Source organism: Malania oleifera, chromosome 1 (assembly GCF_029873635.1).
Source record: "Malania oleifera isolate guangnan ecotype guangnan chromosome 1, ASM2987363v1, whole genome shotgun sequence".
Taxonomy (NCBI): Eukaryota; Viridiplantae; Streptophyta; class Magnoliopsida; order Santalales; family Ximeniaceae; genus Malania; species Malania oleifera.
In genome coordinates this window covers 120,786,054-120,809,287 of record NC_080417.1, presented here as the reverse complement: position 1 = coordinate 120,809,287, position 23,234 = coordinate 120,786,054, and the positions used below count along the sequence as shown (strand labels likewise).

The window sequence follows — 23,234 nt, the reverse complement described above, 5'->3', positions numbered from 1 at the left end:
TGAAGGACTTGGGGCCAGCGAAGAAAATTCTTGGCATAAGAATTAGTCGTGAAAGGAGTGCCAAGAAATTATATTTGTCACAGGAGGAGTACATTGAGAAAGTACTTCAGAGGTTCAATATGGACAAAGCTAAAGTGGTTAGCTCTCCTCTTGCTACCCACTTCAAACTAAGTACAAAGGAATGTCCTTCAACAGATAAGGAAAAGGAAGACATGGAAAGAGTTTCTTACGCCTCAGCAGTAGGAAGTTTGATGTATGCAATGGTTTGCACAAGACCAGATATAGCCTATGCAGTTGGTGTAGTTAGCCGATTCTTGTCAAATCCAGGAAGAGAGCACTGGAATGCAGTGAAGTGGATCATGAGGTATCTTCGAGGCACTTCCAGTTTGAGACTTGGTTTGGGAAATAGATAACCATTGTTAGTTGGCTACACAGATGCAGATATGGTTGGGGATGTGGACACTCGTAAGTCTACTTCGGGTTATTTGATAACTTTTGCAAGTGGGACTATAGCTTGGCAATTGAGACTTCAGAAGTGCATTGCTCTTTCTACGATAGAGGCAGAGTTCATTGTAGCAACGAAAGTGACTAAAGAGTTGTTATGGGCAAAGAAGTTCCTGAGAGAACTTGGTTTCGAGCAGCAGAGGTATGTGCTGTTTTGTGATAACCAGAGTGCTATTCATCTTACTAAGAATTCCAGTTTCCATGCAAGATCGAAGCACATTGATGTACGATACCATTGGATCATAGATGCGTTGAACGATAAGTTATTGGAACTTGATAAAGTTCACACTGATGATAATGGTTCTGATATGTTGACAAAGACACTACTAGGGGAGAAGCTTGAAGTTTGCTGTTCGATAGCCGGGATGGCGATTCCCTCCACATAGTCAAAAAAGGGGAGATTTGTTGGGTTATTTCCTTCCATATGAAGGAAAGCCCAAGTGGGCCTTATTAAAAGACCAAATCCCAGCCCTTTTAGTGTGGAAAACCTAGAGGAAGTTGTAAAAAAGAGAGGGGAGAAGAGAGGAGCCGTCACTTCTCAAAATAAAGAGAGAAAAACGTGGTTTTTTCTCATGCTACCCAGATTTCATCAAGACTCTGATCCCGCTTCTTCTGTGGTCTGATCGAGCTGAAATTTGGAGGAGAGGTTCACGAATCAAGGAGCTACAATCTGAACGGTGGAGATCGAATTTGGAGATCGCGAGTTGGGTCTTTGCTCGTGAACAATAACCGCAATTTGGTATATTCTCTCAAATTCTCTTCGTATTTGCCAAGATTGTAAATATCTTGATGAGAGATTTTTGTATCCTCTAATTATGATTAGAGAAGAATTTGTATACCCATTATTTGATTGATAGTAGAGATTTTAACTAGACTAGATCCCGTGGTTTTTCTTCCTCACACTGGGGAAGTTTTCCACGTAAAAAACTGTTTGTGTTCTTGTGGCTTGGTGTGATTGATTATTTCTCTTATTATTTTCAGCACATATAAAAGTAGAAATACACTATATTTGCTTGTATATAGGCAGAAGAGTTATTCCGCTGTAATTGTTTATTGATATCTCTCCCAACAATATTTAGTAATTTGATCTGCATAAAATGTATATAATATATATTTTGGGAAAATATGATTTTCTAAGTTCTTTTTTGAATTATTAGTATTATTTATTTACTTTCATACATTTTAAATTTTTTCAAAATAATAATTATTTACGTTATCATGTTTATGTCAACTAGTTAACTCGAACTCTAAGTATTCAATTCACATACATGTTCAATTTTCAAAACATTTTGTATGCTTAACTAACCAATTTTTCCAAATTAATTTTTTGAATTAATTCCATTTTCTTAATTTATCTTATTAAAATTGAATCAAAGTATAAAACTTTTATTTTATTAAGAATAAAATTTTATTTTTTTCCTAGACTTAATGGTTGATTAACAAACTACTTCAAGGTTTATTTTATTATATATATATATGACATCAAGGGGTTTTTTGGTAACTTCTGAAAATATGAAAGGCGAAGTGTTGTATTTAAAAAATTAAGGAGCTGTTGTTATATTTTGCCATTTTTTTAAGGATGATATTAAAAGGAAGTTTTAGAACAGAAATTTGAAATTTAGTTCGATAGAAAAACAATAGAAGAGTTCCTCAATATGTATCTTTTTCCTTGGAACTCTATTTTTCCTAAGTAGCTCTTTTAACTTACATAGGCCTTGCCATGAGTCACCTTTTTCAAAAATAAATTATAGGTGATGAGTTGGGATATATTCACTTGTTAGCTTTACAAAATCAAGACGTTAAAAATTAAGAAAAAAAATATTAATTAATAACTCTTTTTATAATTTCAATGAAAAAATTATTTATTTGAATCAAATGCTAGACAAGTCACATGCATAAGTCGCATTTTACTCAAAAATTAATCTTATTTTGGCAAGTCTTTATAAAATTCTTTGAATTTTCCACGCACCGCACAATCCACTATCAAAATATATAATCATAGGCGAATTTTATTTTACTAATTATTTCAACGTTGACAAGAGTAACCAAGTAACAGCAATAAAATGCACAGCAAAGTATTTTTTGGGTTGACAATCTGCAGTGATTAATGGTAATTAAAACTAAGAACTCATAATGAAATTGAAAGATACACAAGACTACAGAGATACATACGTTCAGTGCACAGTGACTTTTTCTTTTCTTTTTAATGTCGTCCAATTCAACAACCTTGTCTGGCAATACCCATATACTCAATGACTTCACATAGACCAGCTAGTCAAAGTAAAATGTTGGTTGATGCCATACATGTACATATGACCCTTTCCTTTTCTTTTCTTTTCTTTTCTTTTTTTGTCAAGGAAAGAAAGTGGGAGAAAAAAAAATAAATTCTAGCTTAGTTTGGTTTCATATCAATAGGAAATAATAGAAGCAGGAAATAATAGAAGCAACAAATATGGTTGGGCAAGATATTACTTTATTCATGAAATACCTTTTCTTATTTTCAAGATATTGATATCTTACTTTACTTTATTGGGTTGATTTTAGTTGATCCTTATCAAAAGACTTATTTTGAGTCATGTTTCTATTTTTATAAATTTTTATTCGCATAAGTTTAATTTTTAATTAAACATATTTGGCTTTAAAGTCCGATATTTACTTATTTTTACACCAATTTAGCTATATAATCTTAATTGCCTATTTAGTTCTAAGATAGCCCAAAATCCCTCTTGAAACCTTAATTCCTTCCTCATTTTCCTTTTCCCTCACCATTCGCTCATTTTCTCAATCTCTCTTGCCTATTTCTCTCTCCTAGTGTTTTCTCTCATGGTCTACTTATTCACTCTAACCCCATTTGAGATGAATTAATGAGATTTGGCTTGCCTGTGATTGACTATATGTTCTTTTCAGAGACCCCTCATTTTCTATTTCTTTTTCTTTCTCTCATGTTTTCCTTCTTCTTTTGACTTTTCGTACATTTTCCCTATCTACTTAATCCTCTGGATACCGTATAGAGTGAGTCATCATGTTATCGTAGGCCTTCCGCTAGTACTCTAAATCCATTTTCTTAAAGCTTCTTTCATTTATTGTCTCTACTATATAACTCTTTTTAAAGGTTTTCATGCATTTTCTCTCTTAGTTTTGCTTGATGGCAATCTTTGAATTGAACTACCCCTATTTGGTCTACGGAATGGAATGGTAAAACAAAAGTAATCGAGGGAGGAATATAATCCAAAGAAGAACATGGTTGATTTTAGAATGTTATTAATGTGTTTATATAGTAACATGGAATTACAACTAGAATCACAATTTTGATTTTTTGCAACATTTAGTATTATTTTAGGCTACTATAATGGAATGAAAAATAATCCATCTTTTTAAATATCCCCTTATACATTATTATTTATGTTAGGGATGGAACTCGATAAATATAAAATTAGAGGCTCAAGGGAGTAGGACTGCTTTAGGCAACTTGTCCATATGCAAGTCATATGAAAGTGTTGGAAGAGAAATTATACCCTGTGCAGTTCGCCCACATAGAGGCCATGGGCAAGAGCAGGTTAGCTATAGGTTGCTTATCCATGTGCAAGTCATATGGATGACTTGGAAAAGCAAGCCAGTTTTGTGCAGCTCTAGCTCCTTGGTGCACAACTCAACTTTGCTTTAAGTTTCTTTGTTTTTCTTGACAAATTTCTACTCTATGGTGTTTGACACAACTTGATAGCTCTAGTTGTTCCGCAAATTTACTAATTTAAGGTGCTTGGTGCATCTCTATAACTCTGAAGCTCCATAGCATTACACAACTCTGCGCCTTTGCAATTCTTTAGTGCTCTTTGCAACTTTGAGTCTTTCTGTGCTGATTTGTGCAGCTTAGCTTAACTCTGTACTACTCTATGTTGCATTGTTCTGTGCAGCTTACCTATGTGCATGTTAGATGATAAATAAACTTGCTCTATGCACTTTACCCATATACTAATTAATCATGTGGATAGTGACTCAAATCTATAAAATGTGAAGTAACCAACTAGTAGCCATTATCAAAGTAGTGATGATCATGTACAACCCCATACATAAATAACCATATATGAATAGTTATTAACTTACAGATAACGACCCACGTCAAGGGTGGAATGTTCATATGCAAGTTACAGTTACATTGTAAGGATCAAGCTATCAAAATAGGATGAACTCTCTCTCTCTCTCTCTCTTTCTCTCTCTCTCTCTCTCTCTCTCTCTCTCTCTCTCTCTCTCTCTCTCTCTCTCTCTCTTTAAGAAATGCTTTTTTTTTTTTTTTTCTCAATTCTTTGACATGTTTATTGATTCAGGCATTAGAAAGATCCCTCATAGGCCAGTAAAACCTCCCAAAAGCCAAATTTCATTTTTACAAATCTCTAAAGTGACAAAGAGTTTTTACCAACCACTTAGATCACCCCTCTCTTTAGCTTTTGGAGAAGCAATTCACTTTTTGACTTCAACAGAATTGGAGACTCCACTATAGATGAAATTGTCATTCTTGAAGCACTAAATATGCCCTCATCAACATTGAAGAATGCTGCTTCTGAAGGAGCAAACTAACCTCTTAGTTGAGTCGCATGAAGATAGTGGTCAGAGGTCTCCTACCACATTTGCTATTATAATTGGTTGTCCATGACCAATTTGTTAGCCTAAGTGGGTACATGATCATAATTGTCATATTTTGATGATAACAACCCATTAGTGGTTCCAAATTTAACTAATCTATGTATACTAAGTTGTGGCAAGTATAATGGGCAAAATCACACAGATACGGGTTCTAGTGCAAAGATCAAACAAACATTCTTATAAGCAAAGATCGAGTAGACACTCAAATAAGCAAAGATCAAGAGGACACTTAATCGAAAGAGGTTAAGCACATACGAATAGAAGTTAATGTAGAAACATATGTGATGTGTTCCTAAATATGTTCATTTAGTCCTCCATTTACCTATTTAATGTCTTTATTTACTCTGTAATTATCACTTCTTATCATTGTTCGGAGTTACACATGGTATCTTTGATGTTTCAAGAAATCAAAGCTTAAATCAAGGAGTTAAGCAGTGCAAGGAGTCAATTTAGCAATTAAGAAGCACAAGACTTGACCAAGTGCTCAACTAGGTCTTCAAGGCCTAGATTCAACTATAGCAGAATGTCCCTGATTGACCATGTGGTGCGACCAAGGAGTAGCAAGGAGCGACCAGGTCTAGCTAGAAGACTCCAGAGTGTTGGTTAACAACAAGTTCACAAAATGCCTCGACCAGGGCGCGACTAGGAGGCCTTGGACATGCGACCTGGTCGACAATGTCATTAACTGAACAAAGAAGTAATTGAAGATTTTCCAGAATGTGTTGACCAGGGCACGATGAGGAGACCTTGGCAGTGCGACCAGGTCGACTTTGATCGAGTTCAGAAATCTGCTTCACGAGATTTTTGGTGAATGTTTCCTAATTTGAATTTCAGCGTGTGTAAACCCTAAGGGGTATAAAATTAAACTTCAAAGAGATGATTAGGGTTCCCTTTTGGTCCCCTTGGGAACCCCTTTGGTTCCCTTGAGTTCCCTCGAGTTCCTTTAGGTTCCTTTAGAATAGTTTTAGTCGTAGAATTTGTATTAACTACTTTGTTTGATTTCGAATTGCAAGTTTTAGTTTAGTTTCATTTATGCTTTGTTTTGGATTCCAAATTTCAATAAAAGTCATGTTTATAGTTTCATTCAATATCTTGCCTTTACATTTAATTGCTTGCATGATAAGCAGCTAATTTATCCGATTCTATGGTTGTGATAAAACCCTAAGCTAGAATTGCATAGCTAGCATTTAATCGATTATGCATAATAGAGTTTGGTTGCTAGAAAAGAATCTATGTTCGCTAGATAGGGTATATCCCATTCTCTCGATCGCGCTCTGGATGATTGGTGCGAACTCGGCTACGCTATACTGCTCGAGCGAATTACTTGACCGTTGAAACCTTAGTATGGATAACTGACTGTGTTGACCTTATAGGTCACACTCGATTTTGATAATGATAAATACTCTAGTATTTGATAGCTTTCAAGTTTGTGTGCAGGTTTATATTAGCAAATCTATTGATGGCACACGAAGTAAAGCCTAAAGACCCTGAAGAATATTTCTTATTATAATTTATATTATTTGGGTCTGTAATAATTTATATTGGTCTGTAATAATCTCTGCATGTCATGCATATAGGTTTTATAAGCTCAACATAACCATAAACTAACCATAGGCTATCGAATGTCATTAGGGCACCCTTTGGTCAACCGACGCCAGATTTTTTTGGTGTCCTCAAAGACCTTAGAAAGACCCTAGGTCCCAGCACTTACACGTAAATAGTCCCCAACATCACTCATTACATTAGGCGAATTAAATAAGGCAAAAATCTGGACTTAATTGAAAAGGTTGAGTGGGTTCGGGCGATCGAACCCAAGCTGTGTAAAACGGCTCGGGTGACCAAACAAGTCAACATGTTGACTTGATGTTTCGGGCACCCAAACCTATATTGAATGTATCTCCCTCGGGCACCCGAACCTATGTCAGGTTCCTTTTCAACTACTCAGGCACCCGAATGATCACGTTCAAAATGGGCTCGAGTGACCGATTTGGCTGGTTCGGTTAATCAAACTTGGAACCGGGCACCTGAACCTACGAAAAAATGCTACTAACTTTTGTTCAGCCAACAAATCCTAAACTTGGGCACCCAAACTTTGAAAAAGTATTTTTTTGGTTGAGTCTTTTCGGGCAACCAAACCTTGAGTCGGGCACCCGAATCTCACGAGTTAAATTACTTTTCACCAAGGTTAAAAAATTAAGTAAACTAGGTTAATTTTCTTAATAACTTTTAAAACAAATTTAATAATACCCTTGGTGTCCCCAATGGTCATAATTTTGCCTATGCCTATATATATCTCTTCATTTGCAAAATTAAAGCAAGATTAGCAAATATGATTAAGCCAAAATTCTCTCAAAAATTCCAAATTCTATTTTGTCCTACTAAGTCCATAACACTCAAATACCTTCATTCCTTTGAGAAATCTTAATTTGTGAGTGTTTTATTGATTATTTCATTTTGCTAAAAACCCTCACTTGCTCTTATGCTTGTGATTTTCATATTAAGGGTTTAGCTTGATTTTTCCCCCGATTTTATTTGATAAATCTTTGTGTGGGAAAAATCTTCTAGCTAAGTGGGTCTTTGCATTGTCATTACAATACTCATTAAGGCTTATAATTTTTGGTGTGCAAAAATATTTTACAAGCTCAAATTTGAATATCTCATTGTACATTGTTATTGAGAAAATTATTTTGGAGATATTCTAGATTTCTATTAGTTTGAATCTTTGAAACCCTAAACTAAGATTGAGAGTTTATCATTGCTTAGTTTCAAAGATTAGCTTGTATAAACACTTATGTGCTTGACGTGAGATATTCACTATACTAAGTGTTGATTGCACACATAGAGCACCGAGCTTATAGTTCATACATCATTGAAGTGCATTGATTATATTGTGCATAGTGGTACATATCAGCCTATGTAAGAAGCATTTGTTTGTACGTAAAATTTTAAATCTATTGTATTCCAGGCACGAGCCTGAAAAGGGAGACTAATCCTATGGAATAGTCCCGTACTGGCTTAGACCAGGTTAGGAAAGTTAGATGTGTCATCCTGGTAAGGCGTGTTGGTTGAGATTAGCCCTGTTAATTGACTTGGTTGTAACCGGTACCGCTCCACCCGTTAAGTGAGCATTAGTGGAATCCTTAAACTTGCGAGCTAGAGGTGGGGACATAGGCACATTTGGTCGAACCCCGATAACATATTTGGTGTTGATTTTATTTTTCGCAATTTACTTTCTACACCTGTATGTTTATGTTTATCGTTTAAATATTTTATTAGGGTTGTGAATACATAGGAAGACCCTAGGTTTGTAAAATACTGCTTGCTAGATTAGTTTAACCTAGGGGATTAATTTTTAAATACCCAATTCACCTCCCCTCTTGGGAATACACCGAGGCTAACAGACTGAACTTGGGAGTACTAGTAAGGTTTATAAATTTTATCTTTGGTAGTTAAGGAACCAAGCCTTGGTGAACCTACCAAATTTTGGCATCGTTGTCTGAGATTCAATTATGGTAGTGAGCCGAAATTAGTGTAGTTTACTGCGTGATTTTTATTTTTATTTTCTTTATTCTTTTATTTTTGTTTGTTATTTTCTGTAGGAAACCAAACCCAAAAAATAAGGAAATAAATGAAGAAAAGGAAAAAAGGGAAAATATTCAAGGCAAGTAGCAGTTCATCGACGAATCCCCCAATTTCGTCGACGAATGCCCTTCTGTGGTTTGTCGACAAAGTTCAAGCATCGTCAACGAAGAAGTACCGAGAGGAATGTCCTACTACAATTTGTCGACGAAGGCTCCATTTCATCGACAAATGTAACTGGGTCAACGACCTATAAATTGATTTTTTCATTACTTCTTCATTAAGAAATCTAAAAACCTCCCTCCCCCCCCCTCTCTCTCTCTCTCTCTCTCTCTCTCTCTCTCTCTCTCTCTCTCTAAACCATGACCCACCTTTTCTCTCTCTAAGATATCTTGTCGTTTGTCGCCCAAATCGACGATCAGAAGTTACATAAAGGATCTAAGGGAGTTTGTCTACTAGTCTAGTGAAGTGGATTTTTGAATGTGGTCTTTCTAGGAATCACTCCAAAGTTGAGGTAAGGGTAGAAATAAGCTATTTGGCTAGCATTTAACTAATTAAATAAGAATGTATGGGCAGGTGTTTAATGATTATTATTCTGGGGTGTAGTGGTTTGAACTAGAGAAATGTGTTTTCAGGATTTTGGGCTCCGTATCATTGTAGGGTGTGCTTTAGGAGCATCGTAGGTATTCTCTCAGTAAACAGGTAAGGGGATTAAGTTAAGTCAGAATTTTATTAAATATGAATTGATTAACTGTTATATATTTAGTTATTTATGAGTTCAAATATTATTTTGAAAACCAATCGTTCAACTGGGGTTTTACAAACCTATGATATATGGAATGGTATTTTGAATAATATGAACAGTGGAAAGTCTGATTTATCTCATGAACTAAAAATACAATGTTTTCTTGGTTATCTCCTGGATTGTGTTTGAATATTGAAATTGTGTAGTAGGTGAATAATTTATATGATTTATTATGTAACCGAATTTGGGAATGATTGTAAAATATACTAGAATTGTTGGTGAAACATATTGAAATTGCTTGTGAATAATACAGGGATTTGATATGACGGCTGTAAGCCGGGTTTATTTGATGACCAGGGGCCGAGTTTTAATTTAATGGTAGTTTGAAATGAAATGATTTAAACTACAGTTTTTAATTACTTAAATTGCATGATATGCTTTAGGAACCCTGGGGACTAGATGTTTTGTGAGCACGATACCATTGCTAGTAATTGATCATTAGGCCATGTGCGCCCACACTGTTCTAGATAGAAGTTTAGGGTGGTCTCAGCCGATAGCCTGTGTGAGGATGAAGTAAGGGCATCGGGCCTACAACTTGGTTGTGGATGCCTGCAGACGGACTTGCAGAGGGATATTTTGACTTTGTTTTGGACTGATCACCCAAGCTTAAACCAGACTTCGGGCCGCACAACCCGTATCATGGGGAAAGTAAATGGTGTTAGTCACAGAGAGTGTCTTTTATGCATATCTGTAAATTTATGTAAATGATGTTACTATTTAATGAACTGTTTATACTATGGAAACGAGACGAGTGTTTTCAACTGTATAAAGTGAGTACAATATAAAATAGCTATCTTCGGTTAAATGAAGGATGAATGTTTTCTGTAAACACTAAATTCATGCTGACCACACACTGATTTTAACTTAGTCTTCCTTATTGAGAAGTGTCTCACCCCAATATACAAATTATCTTTTTAGGAAACACCAGGGATCGTGTTTAGCAGGGCTAGAGCGGCCGAGCTAGTCGTAAAATCTATGTATGTAGTGTGTATGGAATGAGTTTTCTTTTTTGTACAGTATTATGGGTTGTAATATGGGTATTTGGAGACATTTATGTATAATAGTAATTAAAACTTTGGTAATGTGTTTGGAGAATGTATCACTTATTTCCGTTGCATTTATATATAAAATATGGTATCAAGAACACAAACGTCAGTTAAGTAGCACCCCAGGCCCCACGTGCTGGGTCGGAGCATTACAGTTGGTATTAGAGCCTAGGTTTGTTAGGTTCTGCAGACTTTGATGGTTGATAATTACCAGAGTATAGGTTGAGATAGGATAAGGAGATGTTTGAACTCTCATTTTTCATTTAAATAACTTTTTGAACTGATTACTCCTTAAAGCATTTTTTTGACGAAACGAACGTAATATATGCTGTTAAATGGAATTATAATGCATTGGTATATACAGTTATGAACTATAGGAACTAAGGTTCCATTAAGCTATCTGAAACTATGAAAAACAGGTGCTAGTTAAATACCAAGCTTTATATGTGAAAAAGGGTAAACCGAGAGTATGTGTGCCGGTTGATACCTCAGTTTGAAAGAAAGAAAGAATGCTTGTTTAGTTCATTAATGAGAATGTGAAAATATTAGAAATGCACATATTATTATGTTTTCATTGTAAATTATATATATGATAAATGGGACCACATCTTGTCACTAAAGGAGTTGAAAGATACTTCAGATTAAAGGAGTTAAAAGATACTTCAGTTTCTAAAGGAGCGGTTTCGTTGCTAGTAAAGTACGTAAAGTACAGTGCAACCACACATGTGAATCAGTGTGGGTACAAAGATAGTCGGCTTGCATGAGTATTGGGACCACTAGTGAAATAATGGACCAGGTGTGGTAGTCAGACTATATAATAGATGCTTGACAGTGTCTGCATGAACAGGGCATGTCAGAGTTATCAGTGCACAACCGGTGCCACAGGGTAAATAGGCATATTATGACATTTCAAGGCTGGTCGTTGTTCTAAATATTCATATACATGCTTTAAAAACTAAAGTAGGCAAGATCATAGGGTTAAGTACCATGTGGAGGGATTGTACAGTGTATGAGCCTGTACCCTACCCTATCTTTGGGAACTCTCACTTGTAACGATGCTGAATTATATTTGTATATCTCCTATGGTGCAGTAATATGAATGTGGAATTGTGCAACTATTTTAACTAGAATAAACTCGTGTAATCACGAGCTATTGTAATATCTTCCACCTTACTAAGAAGTGTCTCACCCCAATCTTACAACCTTTGTTTCAGGTCCTTCAGGGCATCGATCCTGGTCTTCTAGTGAGACTTTGGAACTTAGAATCCGATTGATAGGAGTAAGTTTTTGTACTAGTACTAGGCTGTTAGGCTGGTTAGTTTTTTTTTGGGATGTAATACAGTTTATGTTTTAAGTATGTATCTTATGTATTAAAGATACAATTAGAACTCTGGTATATGTCTAATAGAATCCCTATGGATATTTATGTTTTTCCGCAACATTTGAATTACAGTTATGTATGAGATACACTCGTATGTCCCTGTTTGGGGCGAGTTGTTTATGTATGTTTATCAGGTACGGGTATTCTATATGTGTGGTAGCAATCTGGGTCTGTATAAAGGGTCTGGTCATTACAGTTGGTATCAGAACCTGAATCGGTCGGAAGTGTGATTTGATTCATACTGCCTAGTTAGGGATATGTGCAGAGCTTAGGATTTTCTAGTTTTTGTAGTCTAGAATATACCAGAGTATAGGACATGGATAAGACCTTAAGTTTTGCTTATTATACTTGGAGACATGAATATATTGATAGTCTCTTATGATTTTCTAGATCTTTCAAAGGGTTTAGAAAACCACGACAATCTATTGAAGATTTTATTCCCGAGTAGAGGGGCGAAATTTGAGTTAGAGTGGGAAGGTAGAATTGGAAATACGAGTCTATTAGTATTGTGATAGTAACCGATATGTAAAGTATTAAAGTACTAGGATAAGTTTCTCAATTGCTTTTCAGGATGGAATTCGGGGAAAATACTACCAATGCTGGAGGCAATAGCAGTGAGGGAGCTGGCCCTAAGGCTGGCAATGACTCCACAAATGTTCGGCGGGACTTCGCTCGGTAGCTGATGGCTAAGGTGGTTCAGACGATAGGGGGCACGATCGTCCTGCGGCTGAGCTGGGTTGTTCAATTGATCAGTTCACCCAACTGAAGCTACCTGTTTTCATAGGAAGTGTAGACCTGATTCAAGCTGAAAATTGGATTGGGGAGATTGAGAAGATAATGGACATTCTGAACTATACTGAAAAGCAGAAGGTGGCCTTTTGCAACTTTTAAGTTGTCAGGCGAAGCAAAAAGATGGTGGAAGTCTGTGAGAATGCTTGAGGAGCATTGACCCATTCTAGTGGTGATATCGTGGGCCCGTTTCAGAGAGTTGTTCTTTGGACGGTACTTCCCAGCCATGGTTAAGAATGCAAAGATAGAGGAGTTCATGAGTTTGGCACAGGGGCAGCTGACAGTTCAGCAATACGCTGCCAGATTTTAGGAGCTCTCCCAATTCGCTCCATTCATGATCCCTGATAAGGCAATGAAGGCATGAAAATTTTAGAGGGGTCTGAGGAAGGAGATACAGAAGCAGACGACCATGGGAGCTTGCTTACGATGTGGAAATATGGACCATCAGGCGAGGGATTACAACTCGCCAAAGTACGGTGGAGCTCCATAGCAACCTTTCAGAGGTGGTGCACAGGCACCACGAGGTGGACAACAAGGGGGTAATGCCCAGGCTAGGGTGTACTCCTTGACTCCAGGGGATGCTGAAAATGCTGGAAATGTGGTAACAGGTAATATTTACATGCTTTCCAATACAGCTGTTATACTATTCGACTTGGGGGCAACACATTCCTTTATCTCTCGAGGATTTGTTAAATTGTGTGGCATTAAGACTCAACAATTAGATTATAAATTGGTGGTAACTACGTCTACAGGGTCGGTAGTCGTATGTAGTAGGGTAATTTGTGACTTTCCAGTAGAAATTCAGGAGAGAATACTACCAGTTAGTCTTATTGTGTTTGATATGTATGGCTTCGATATCATTCTGGGTATGGACTGGTTGTCTTCCAGTTATGCCAGTATCGATTGCCATATGAGAGAAGTGGTGTTTAAACCTCTAGGGAAACAGGAATTCAAATTCTTAGGGTTATGTGTGTGCTCCGCACCACGGATCCTCTCAGCTTTGCAGATTAGAAGATTACTTTTGGAGGGATGCCAAGGGTATCTGGCATTTGGGAAAGACACGCCGAAAGGGGAACGTGAACTGGAAGAGATTCCTGTTGTGTGCGAGTTCCCAAATGTGTTCTTAGAAGACTTGTCAGGATTACCTTCAGATCGTGAGATGGAGTTTGGTATAGAGTTGGTTCTTGGTACGATGCCAATATCGAAAGCTCCGTGTTGTATGGCTGCTGCTGAATTGAGAGAGTTGAAATAAAAGTTTCAGGAGCTGCTAGACAAGGAGTACATTCGACCGAGTGTTTCTCCTTGGGGAGCACCTGTGCTATTTGTGAAGAAGAATGATAGGTCGATGAGGATGTGCATCGACTACAAGGAACTTAACAAGGTAATGATAAAGAACAAATACCCGTTACCCAGGATCGATGATCTATTTGACCAACTACAGGGCACGCAGATCTTCTCCAAAATCAATCTACGATCTAGGTATCACCAGCTAAAGGTGAAGGTAGAGGATGTTCCAAAGACAGCCTTCCGGACTCGGTACGACCAGTACGAATTTATGGTTATGCCTTTTGGTTTGACTAATGCACTTGTAGCATTTATGGATCTGATGAACAGGGTCTTTCGCGAATACTTAGACCAGTTCATCATGGTATTTATTAATGACATCCTAGTGTATTCTAAGAGCGTTGCAGAGCATGAAGTTTATTTGAGGCTGGTATTGCAAATGCTTAGGGAGAAGAAGTTAATTGCTAAACTAAAAAAAAAATAAGAAAAATTACCAAAAAAAAAAAAAATCACACAAAATCAAGAAAAAAAATCCTTGAGTTTTTTTTTTAATTGAAGGGACAAAAAATGGGAAAATAAAAATACCAAAAATAAATAAATTGGAAGAAATTACCTAAAAATCCTAAAAATTTGCAGATAAATCTGAAAATTTTCAAAAAGTTCTAGGAAAAATTTTGAAAATTTGGAAATATTTTGGAGATCATTTTTACTTAAATTCGATGCATTTGCATGACCATTTTGCATGTTTAATATTCATATACAAAATGTTTTGTGTGTGTGTGCATGTGTGTGACCTGTTGATAAAATAAAGGATAAAGAAGTGTTTTAGACCTTAGCCATCAATTTTGAGGAGAGTTTATCGAATAAGACCCCCTCCTTTGGAGGTCTTATCAGAAATTCCTAAATCCCACTTGATTTTGCATTATCTCTTGAAATTTCAATGTCCATTGGATTGTTTAGGAGTTAATTACAGATCATTTAATTTGATTTGAGTTAATTCATGATTAATTAGGTGCCGTTTATAGAATGAGTGCATAGGAGGTGCTAATACCTTCCCCTCGCATAATTGTATTTCTGATCCCAACTCTAGTAAGAGTAAACTGAGACTACTAGTTCCTTAGTTTCATGATTAGACTAAAAACCAATCAACAAGTAATATTTAGGTGAGCTAACCACACCTAAATAAATAATAAGTTAGTGGCGACTTCATCGAATCATCGATATTATTATCACTCCTCGTCATTCTGAATTCGTTTCCGAACGACGTCGACAACTCAAATAGAGGATCTACCTCGCTCTTATTTTAGTTTTAATAATAAAATAAAATAAAAAGAAAAAAAATAATAGCCAAAACAAAATTGTGAGAGAAATTAGAATTCAAAAAAATGGCATCACAAGCAATTAAAAAACTAGTAATACATCAGTAGGCAAACAAATATTTAAAAAGCTTATCTAAATTACAAGATTGTTACACGTTACTGCTTATAAAATTAAAAAAAAAAAAAAATGTATCATTGAAATGCTTATTAAATTTTTTAGAAACATTATTAAAATCTATATTCTGTTTTCAAGTAAGGGAATAAACTTATCTCCATTTCTATAACAAATCACAATAATAATCAATAAATACAAAGTACAAATAGCTAACATGGAAAAGCCATGCGATTTATTATAAGTCTGTGATCATGAAGAGTTCACGTAATGATAAAGGGAGGAGAGAAAAGGCATAGGGACCCACAAACTCCTCTCCTCTCCTTTGATATGGACGCATGAATAACAGTTATGAGTAGCATTGGGGAGTGGGATCAAGATGGGTGGGCTAAGTTATCATAATATTCTGAGAGCCACTTGGCAATGATGTTGATTTGTTGTTTCCTCACATCCTGGAGCCACTTAGGATCTTCATTACTTGAAAATCTTAGGTCCACGTGGTGTGCTCCTGATTTACATAAAATCAATTTCCCAAGAAATACATAAACAAACAAATGTGTAAAATTAGAAATATTCACGATAATCTTGTTTAGAAAATACACGATCTATTGTGAGAAATAAGAAAGAATACGAACTTGACTGGTTAGAGATTTCTTTCTTCTAAAAATATTATAAGGATTTACAAGAGAAAAAGATGTTTCCTGAATCTAAGTAAAGTCAGGAATATAGGAATATTCAAATAAGTTAGTAATCTTGAAAGAAGTGGTTAAGTCTGCAAGTAGAGATAGAGTCTAATCAGGAGATAAAAAGGGCTTTTCAAATTTATGATGAATAGACTTGGAAGGCAAGGGTTTTGCTAAGATTGGAGATTTTGAAGAAATGGGTTTTGATGTATATATACTATTGAATTAGCATAGTAATATTAGTACCAATCGTTTAAATATATTATTACAAATCAAATTATATATGAGCAGATATAAGCACATACACTATTTCTTCCTATCATTCGGATATTGTGTGGTTACTACATATGCATGTATCACTTGGAAGCCTCTAGCAAACAATTAAACGATTTCACTTGTTTCATAAACTCACAATTTTAGTATGCAAAAGTCTAATCAAATGTCATTGTCTTTTATCGAACTATGTTTTAATCTTTTTAATTTATCTGAAGCATGAAAATTAAGTGTCTTTTCTGTCACCTGTCTTGTTCGTAATTAGGCAAACACCAAGAGCTCATTTAGGTGAAATTTATTTTTATTTTTTGATTTTTATTTTCCAAACAATTTTTAAAATATCCCTTTTTTTAATAAAAAAAATTGCAATAATATCTACTAAACAAATAACAATATAGACACATCCCATAGACGTATCGAATAGTTGTTCGCCAGCTAATTTGTTATTTGCTTGGGCATTTCTTTTTTCATTATATTTTACCATAATAGAGACCTATGCGTCTTAATAAAGAATCACTCCATTTGAAATTTGAAATAGTTTTTGGAGGGTCGAGAGGGTTTTAGGATAAGGATGAACCATGCTATCATGTGTGTTAGTATTTGATGTTTATATAAAATGGTCAATTTAATCAAATATGTAATTTTAATTCAACGGGTATATATTTTTAATTAAAATTTCAAGTTTATATTATTTATGTTTTCATATTTATTACGGTTGGAAGTTATTTTATTTTAGCTTATAAAAGATATGATCCATCTTGCTTGCAAGCAAAGATACAAGCTCTCTTCTTCCAAGCAGTGACTACATCTTCTATAACCCAATGGTTTTTTGAGTTCGTATAAAATGGAATCCACTGAGTAATCTTAGAGGTCATGCGTGTAGTGACTCTATGCACTGATAGATGTCCTTCGTAGACACAAAATCGACTTTAAAGATAATGCACCTTCCATGTCTCAACTAGCCTCTAACAAGTATAGTGTTTTATTTATTAATTTTTTTTTCAACAATATAAAAATAAAAAAAAATTGAAATATCCGAGGAGGGATGTGCTACGAACCTTCTTTCGCAACTATGGCAATTATGCTACTTGATATATTCTTTAGCACCCTGCAAGATGTGATTAGGAAGCCGATAACATAACCTGGCTGCTGAAAAAAAATACAAGCACACAGAAGCATATTCAGATATATATATATATATATATATATATACGTACCCTCCACCACTCCAAGGGTCTCTTAAGCCATTAAAGAAAATAATGTTGCTTCCGAACCCTTTCAACACCCTCTCAATATTCTGCAGCATACAAATTCAATGCATACAATATTAAATAAATGCATAGTTTTTGGTTCCTAAGAAACGATATAATGCATATGCGCGTAAAAAGAAAGCAGCTAACAGTTTAATAATTAGAATTTAACACTTCAGAGCTTTCAAATTTAAACTTTAAAAGAAATGAAAACAAATGTAAAATAAAAGATAGACTATAGTTTGTATTGCAACCCAGTGTCTTTCATTTGATAATTATGGGTGATATATATCCTAAAGTATCCAGTCAATTATTTTTGTTGTTTTTTTTTTCTAGACAGTGTATATATATACTAAGTATGACATGTTAAGCTCTCAATCCATTTAATTAAGGTGCACGTAAGTTCCACATAATTAATTATTTGGTTTGTAAGATGAAATGGGATAGGACGAGAAAGAAATAAAGATTCAAATAAAAAGTATGATGAAAAAAAAGAAAACAACAAATAATAACAAATCAAGTGTTAAGTTTCATTATGGAATCGATTCATAAGTTCCTTTCAACTAATTTATATTGTCGATTTAAGTAATAAATTTTATTTTATTTCTTTCCATATTTTAAGTCCCATTTTTTGCTTTTTTTCCTTCTTATGTTGGATGAATTGTGTAATTTACTATCATTCCTTGAGTTAACTGCGCAGTTGCATCCGTGGACTCGGTCCTTTCTCAATTTTTATTTTTTGTCAGCAAAAGTTCAATGCAGCCTTCCTGTCTATCCCCGACCACTTTTTTTGTCTTTCGCGGCCTTCTCCTGACTTTTGTCTTAATTCCAAAAATTCACAATTTAGCCCTAATTTCAGTTATTTGAAAGTCTTACTTATTTGTTTGCAGGGTGATGTTGGTTTTCAAATTGGGGAGAGTTCTCTTATATTTTCTTTGTTGTGGGAGGTTCTTTCATCCTCGCCTTTTTATGTGTGTGTGTGTGCGTTCGCGCCCGCAAGGGGAAGGGAGGGGTGGAGAGATAGACTTACATGGCCACCAAATTCAGTAGTAATCCAGTGAGGTCTAGGAGGAAAGATGCCATGGTGAAATTGACAGTACTCCAATCGCTCATTGTAGTCCCATTGATAATAAGCTGGAAACATACTCTTCTCATCATTCCCACCCGATGGCATTACCATTTCCGTACATGCCTGCAAGTCCACATAAGATCAGCTTAATACACACACATACACACACGCGGGCGCGAGCGCGTACACACACACATATATTTTTCATGCATGTACGGGTCGGCTCTAATTATCGTTGAATTGGTTAATTTTATTTATCATTTCTTTTAAACATCTCTCGCGAATTTGCTTCATTGAAAATTTCACTTGTAAATTTGTCGCACATTAAAAAAGTAAACCTTGTAAGCTATAAACATTTAGGTCAAATTGATACTCGTCCATATATATATATAGTCTACCCATAGACTCCACTACCACTAGCAAGAACAGTGGCTCCTAGTTGGCTGCATAAAATAAAAGTAATAAGTAATAACTTCTAATCCTAATTGGTCATAGGATATGAAAGTGATCAAGTAATAACTTCTTACCTAATAAGCTTAAACTTTTGGGTCAATTTAGTGTTCATCCATGCATATAAAGTCCACCCATAGACTCCTTTTAGCACTCACATGCCTAAATCAAAAGTTAAATTATAAAAATAAAATAAAATAAAAATTAATCCCAACTACAATGTTGAATTTTTGTTTTTGGACAGAAGGTAAAATGGTTTTTTGATTTATTAATTAGAGTGGGAGAAGTTGTATTCCAACTCCATAGCTTTATCTTATCTCTTACTACTAGGGTATACTTGAATCAAATCGAATCGACATAAGAAGACATCCAAATTAGACTTAACTTAAAAATGTTAAAGTCAAAACTCGGCTTGAACTCAATTTTTAAAACTTCAACTCAACTGCACTACAAGTTCTTAAAACTCGAGTTAACTGAATTTAACTGAATAAAATTTAAATTAATTATAGAAAAAAATATATAAATGTATAATTTGTATACCGAAATGGGAATGGTCCAAAGAGAAGGAAATTTGGGAATGGCTAAATAGAATATTGGAAGTTTGGAACCCTCACCTAAAATCATATAATTTAATAATTTGTATTTAATTATTAATCAATTAATTAAAATTTGGGTAATTCAGTTAACCGAATTATTATTTTCCCATAACAAAACCGAAAATCGAATCCCCGAATTTACCTCAATCTGAAACCGAATTGAATTGAACTACAAATTAATAAAATTGAACCGACCAAATTCGGCTGGTCAATTAGATTAATTCGATTAAAACCAAAATATGTTCACCCTCACTGTTTACCATGAAAACGTATTTTCAAAATTACTTTTATAGAAAAATAAATGTAGATTTGATGCTGCACTAAGGGGTTCAAAGGACTTGTTAGTAGCTAGAGTTCCTATGTAATAAAAAAAAAAGTACTTTCGGAATCTTAATCATTAGGTTTTCAATTGGGAAAGAAGGGTGAACGATAATGGGAGCGCAATCCTTCTGACGAGTTTGGAGAGCCAACTTTTGCATGTGATATAAAGCAAACGCATGTAATTCTTTGGATGCCTCCAACGCAACGAGCACATTTTTTTTATATTTGGGCTGGTTATGAAGGCCCAATAACTCCAGTTGGGCTTGGCCAACCCAAAAATAGCCCATTTACATACGATTAATCGCCCAACCCAATTTGAACAGACTAAAATTGGTTAACAATTGTATGAATCAATTTGCTGAATCAATTTGCAGGCTTACCATTTAATACATCTAAGTCAACTCAAATTAACCGCCTCTTTAAAATGAACAAATAATATTTATAGATATAATGCTTTAATCATTTTGGAAGACAATAAATCTGGTTTCACTTTTTATTTTATTTTATATTATTAATGGTATGCGTGTTAGAAAATAGACATAATATATCTTTTAAATACTAAAACATGTTACTTATACTATTACATTGATACTACTATTTTTTATTTTTTATAAGAAATCTATTAATTTGATATATTTAACTTGAATCACAAGTAGAATTTTCAATGTAATATATTTTATCATGTTTTGCAAAAAATTTCATACGTATTCTTTTATATTTTTCTTTTCTTTTCAACTTCGCCTTAAAATAAATTAAACCGTTGAACCAACCGACCCAAACTTGCATCCTCAACGATTTGACTTGAAATTGGCTTCACACCAAACTGACAAGATCGAATCGACTAGAATTTTAGGTCTGATGCAACTTGATCCACAAACACCCCTACAAAAAGGGGGCACATGCAATATGTGAAACAAAGTATGGTAGCAGCAGATGAAACTCGAACAAGAGAAAGAAAAATTTTTCTATTATTTTCCTCTACAACATTACAAAATGAAGCCTCTGTATATATAGCCATAGGAAGAAGATGAAAAAGGAGAGAAAACATAAGTAAAGAAATAGAAAAAATAGAAAGACGAGAAAAAGAGCAACTAACAAAACTAAACTAACTGATGCATTGTGCTGCAATAGTCCCCCTTAAGATGATGTGTAGATATTATGCACATTCATCTTGGATAAAAGTACTGTAAAAGTTTGATAACCTAAAGGTTTTATCATTAAATCTGCAATCTTATGAGCAGAAGAAACATGTAAAGAAGTAGTAAGACCCTGATGTAATTTCTCACGAACCAAATGGTAATTGATTTCAATATGTTTAGTACGCTTATGATAGACTGGATTAGCTGCTATGTGAAGGGCTGCTTGATTATCACAAAATAAGAGAATTGGTTAAGGATGGGAGTGATGCAAGTAGCAAGTAAAGCTTTGATCCAAATAATCTGATAGACTGTGAATGTCATTGATCTATATTCAGCTTCTGCTGAAGAACATGAGATGGTTTGTTTCTTTTTAGACTTCCATGATACAAGAGAATCCCCAAGAAAAACACAATATTCACTGATGGATTTGCAAGTATCCAAACAACTAGCCCAATCTGAATCTGAAAAAGCTTTGATATGAACCTTTGATAAAGATGGAAAAAATAATCCTTGGCTACAAGCAGATTTGAGATATCGCAAGATTTGCATAGCAGCTTGTAAATGGGGAACGCGAAGGGTATCCAAAAATTGACTAAGATGATGCATAGCAAAGGTAATGTTAGGTCTGGTGTGAGTCAAATACAATAACCTACCAATAAGTCTTCTATAGGCTGAAACATCATCTACCAAATCACCAATATCTTTGGATAATTTTGTATGAGGATCCATAGGAAATAAAACCGATTTGGCAACAAGAAATCCAGAATCTGAAATAAGCTCCAAACAATATTTTCTTTGAGATAAATATATGCAATTGTTCTATCGAGCTATCTCCATACCAAGAACGAATTTTGCAGGCCCCAAATCCTTCAACTTAAACTCAACACTTAGTGAGCTTTTAACTTGTTGAAGAGCAACTAAATCACTACTAGCCAGGAGTATATCATCGACATACAACAACAAGGCAACAAAAGAATTTCCTTCTTTCTTAGTGAACAATGAATAATCAGCCTTTGATTGTGAAAATCTCATTGTAAACAACACAGAAGTAAATTTTGAATTTCACTGTCGTGAAGCTTGCTTCAAGCCATATAAAGATTTTTGCAATTTGCATACTCTTTTGTCCCCCTTGCTAAGATAACCTGGAGGTGGCTTCATAAAAATTTCCTCATCTAATTCTCCATACATAAATACATTATTAACATCGAGATGAAAAATATGCCATTTGTGTATCGCAGCAAGTGATAAGATACACCTGACAGTAACCATCTTTGCAACAGGTGAGAAAGTCTCAAAAAAATTCAAGCCTTCCAATTGAGTATAACCTTTAGCAACCAGTCGTGCCTTGCGTCTCTCTATTGAACCATCAGAATTATATTTTGTTTTATAAACCCACTTACACCCTATAGGAGTTTTATAAGATGGTAGTGTTGTGAGAACCCAGGTGTTATTCATTTCTAATGCAGATAATTCTGCAAACATAGCATCTCTCCAATGAGCATGCTGGACAGCTTGCTGATAAAATAAAGGTTCAAAATTAGAAGAATAGAAAATGCTCTATGTGATTCAAATAAGATGAAGTAAGAAAGAACTTCAAAAATGCTATGTTTAGTATCTGAAATAATAGCAGAAGCCCTGGGAGATGATTAAGAATCAAAAGTAGCTAAGTTGCAATGATATGATTGCAGATAACCAGTCATTTTGTGATGTCGAGTGGATTTTCGCAAAAGTGGAAATTGATTTGCATCATGTAAAGGCATATCTGTATTAGAAGAAACAAGAGGAACTGAAGGAGGAATCGCTGATGACAATGGTTCAAGAAAGAATATATGCTCAGTATAATCTGAAACTGGCTTAGGAAGAACTGGAATGGAACTTTCTGAAGTGGTATTTGATTGAATTGAAATGTCATGTCTAGAAGTTCTATTGAAATCAGAGGAAAAAGGAAATATAGATTCATAAATTATGACATCTTGAGAAAAAAAAAAAAAGTTTT

The 23,234-nt window shown here is 34.8% G+C and overlaps 1 protein-coding gene across 2 annotated transcripts in view; it reads right to left on the bottom strand.

Moving 5' to 3' along the window:
* Window positions 1-15,666: 15,666 nt before the first annotated feature.
* The window catches only part of LOC131156104 (uncharacterized), a 28,400-nt gene continuing 20,832 nt past the window's right edge, over window positions 15,667-23,234 (bottom strand). Inside the window, exons 7-10 of one of the 2 annotated variants that reach the window (XM_058109551.1) lie at window positions 18,694-18,855; window positions 17,631-17,710; window positions 17,472-17,521; window positions 15,667-15,965 (exon numbers count right to left, since the gene is read on the bottom strand). In XM_058109551.1, coding sequence (XP_057965534.1) covers window positions 15,832-15,965; window positions 17,472-17,521; window positions 17,631-17,710; window positions 18,694-18,855 — 426 coding nt within the window. In that variant the 3' untranslated portion in view covers window positions 15,667-15,831. The remainder of the gene's footprint in view (window positions 15,966-17,471; window positions 17,522-17,630; window positions 17,711-18,693; window positions 18,856-23,234) is intronic. The other variant, XM_058109558.1, reaches the window with a different exon arrangement.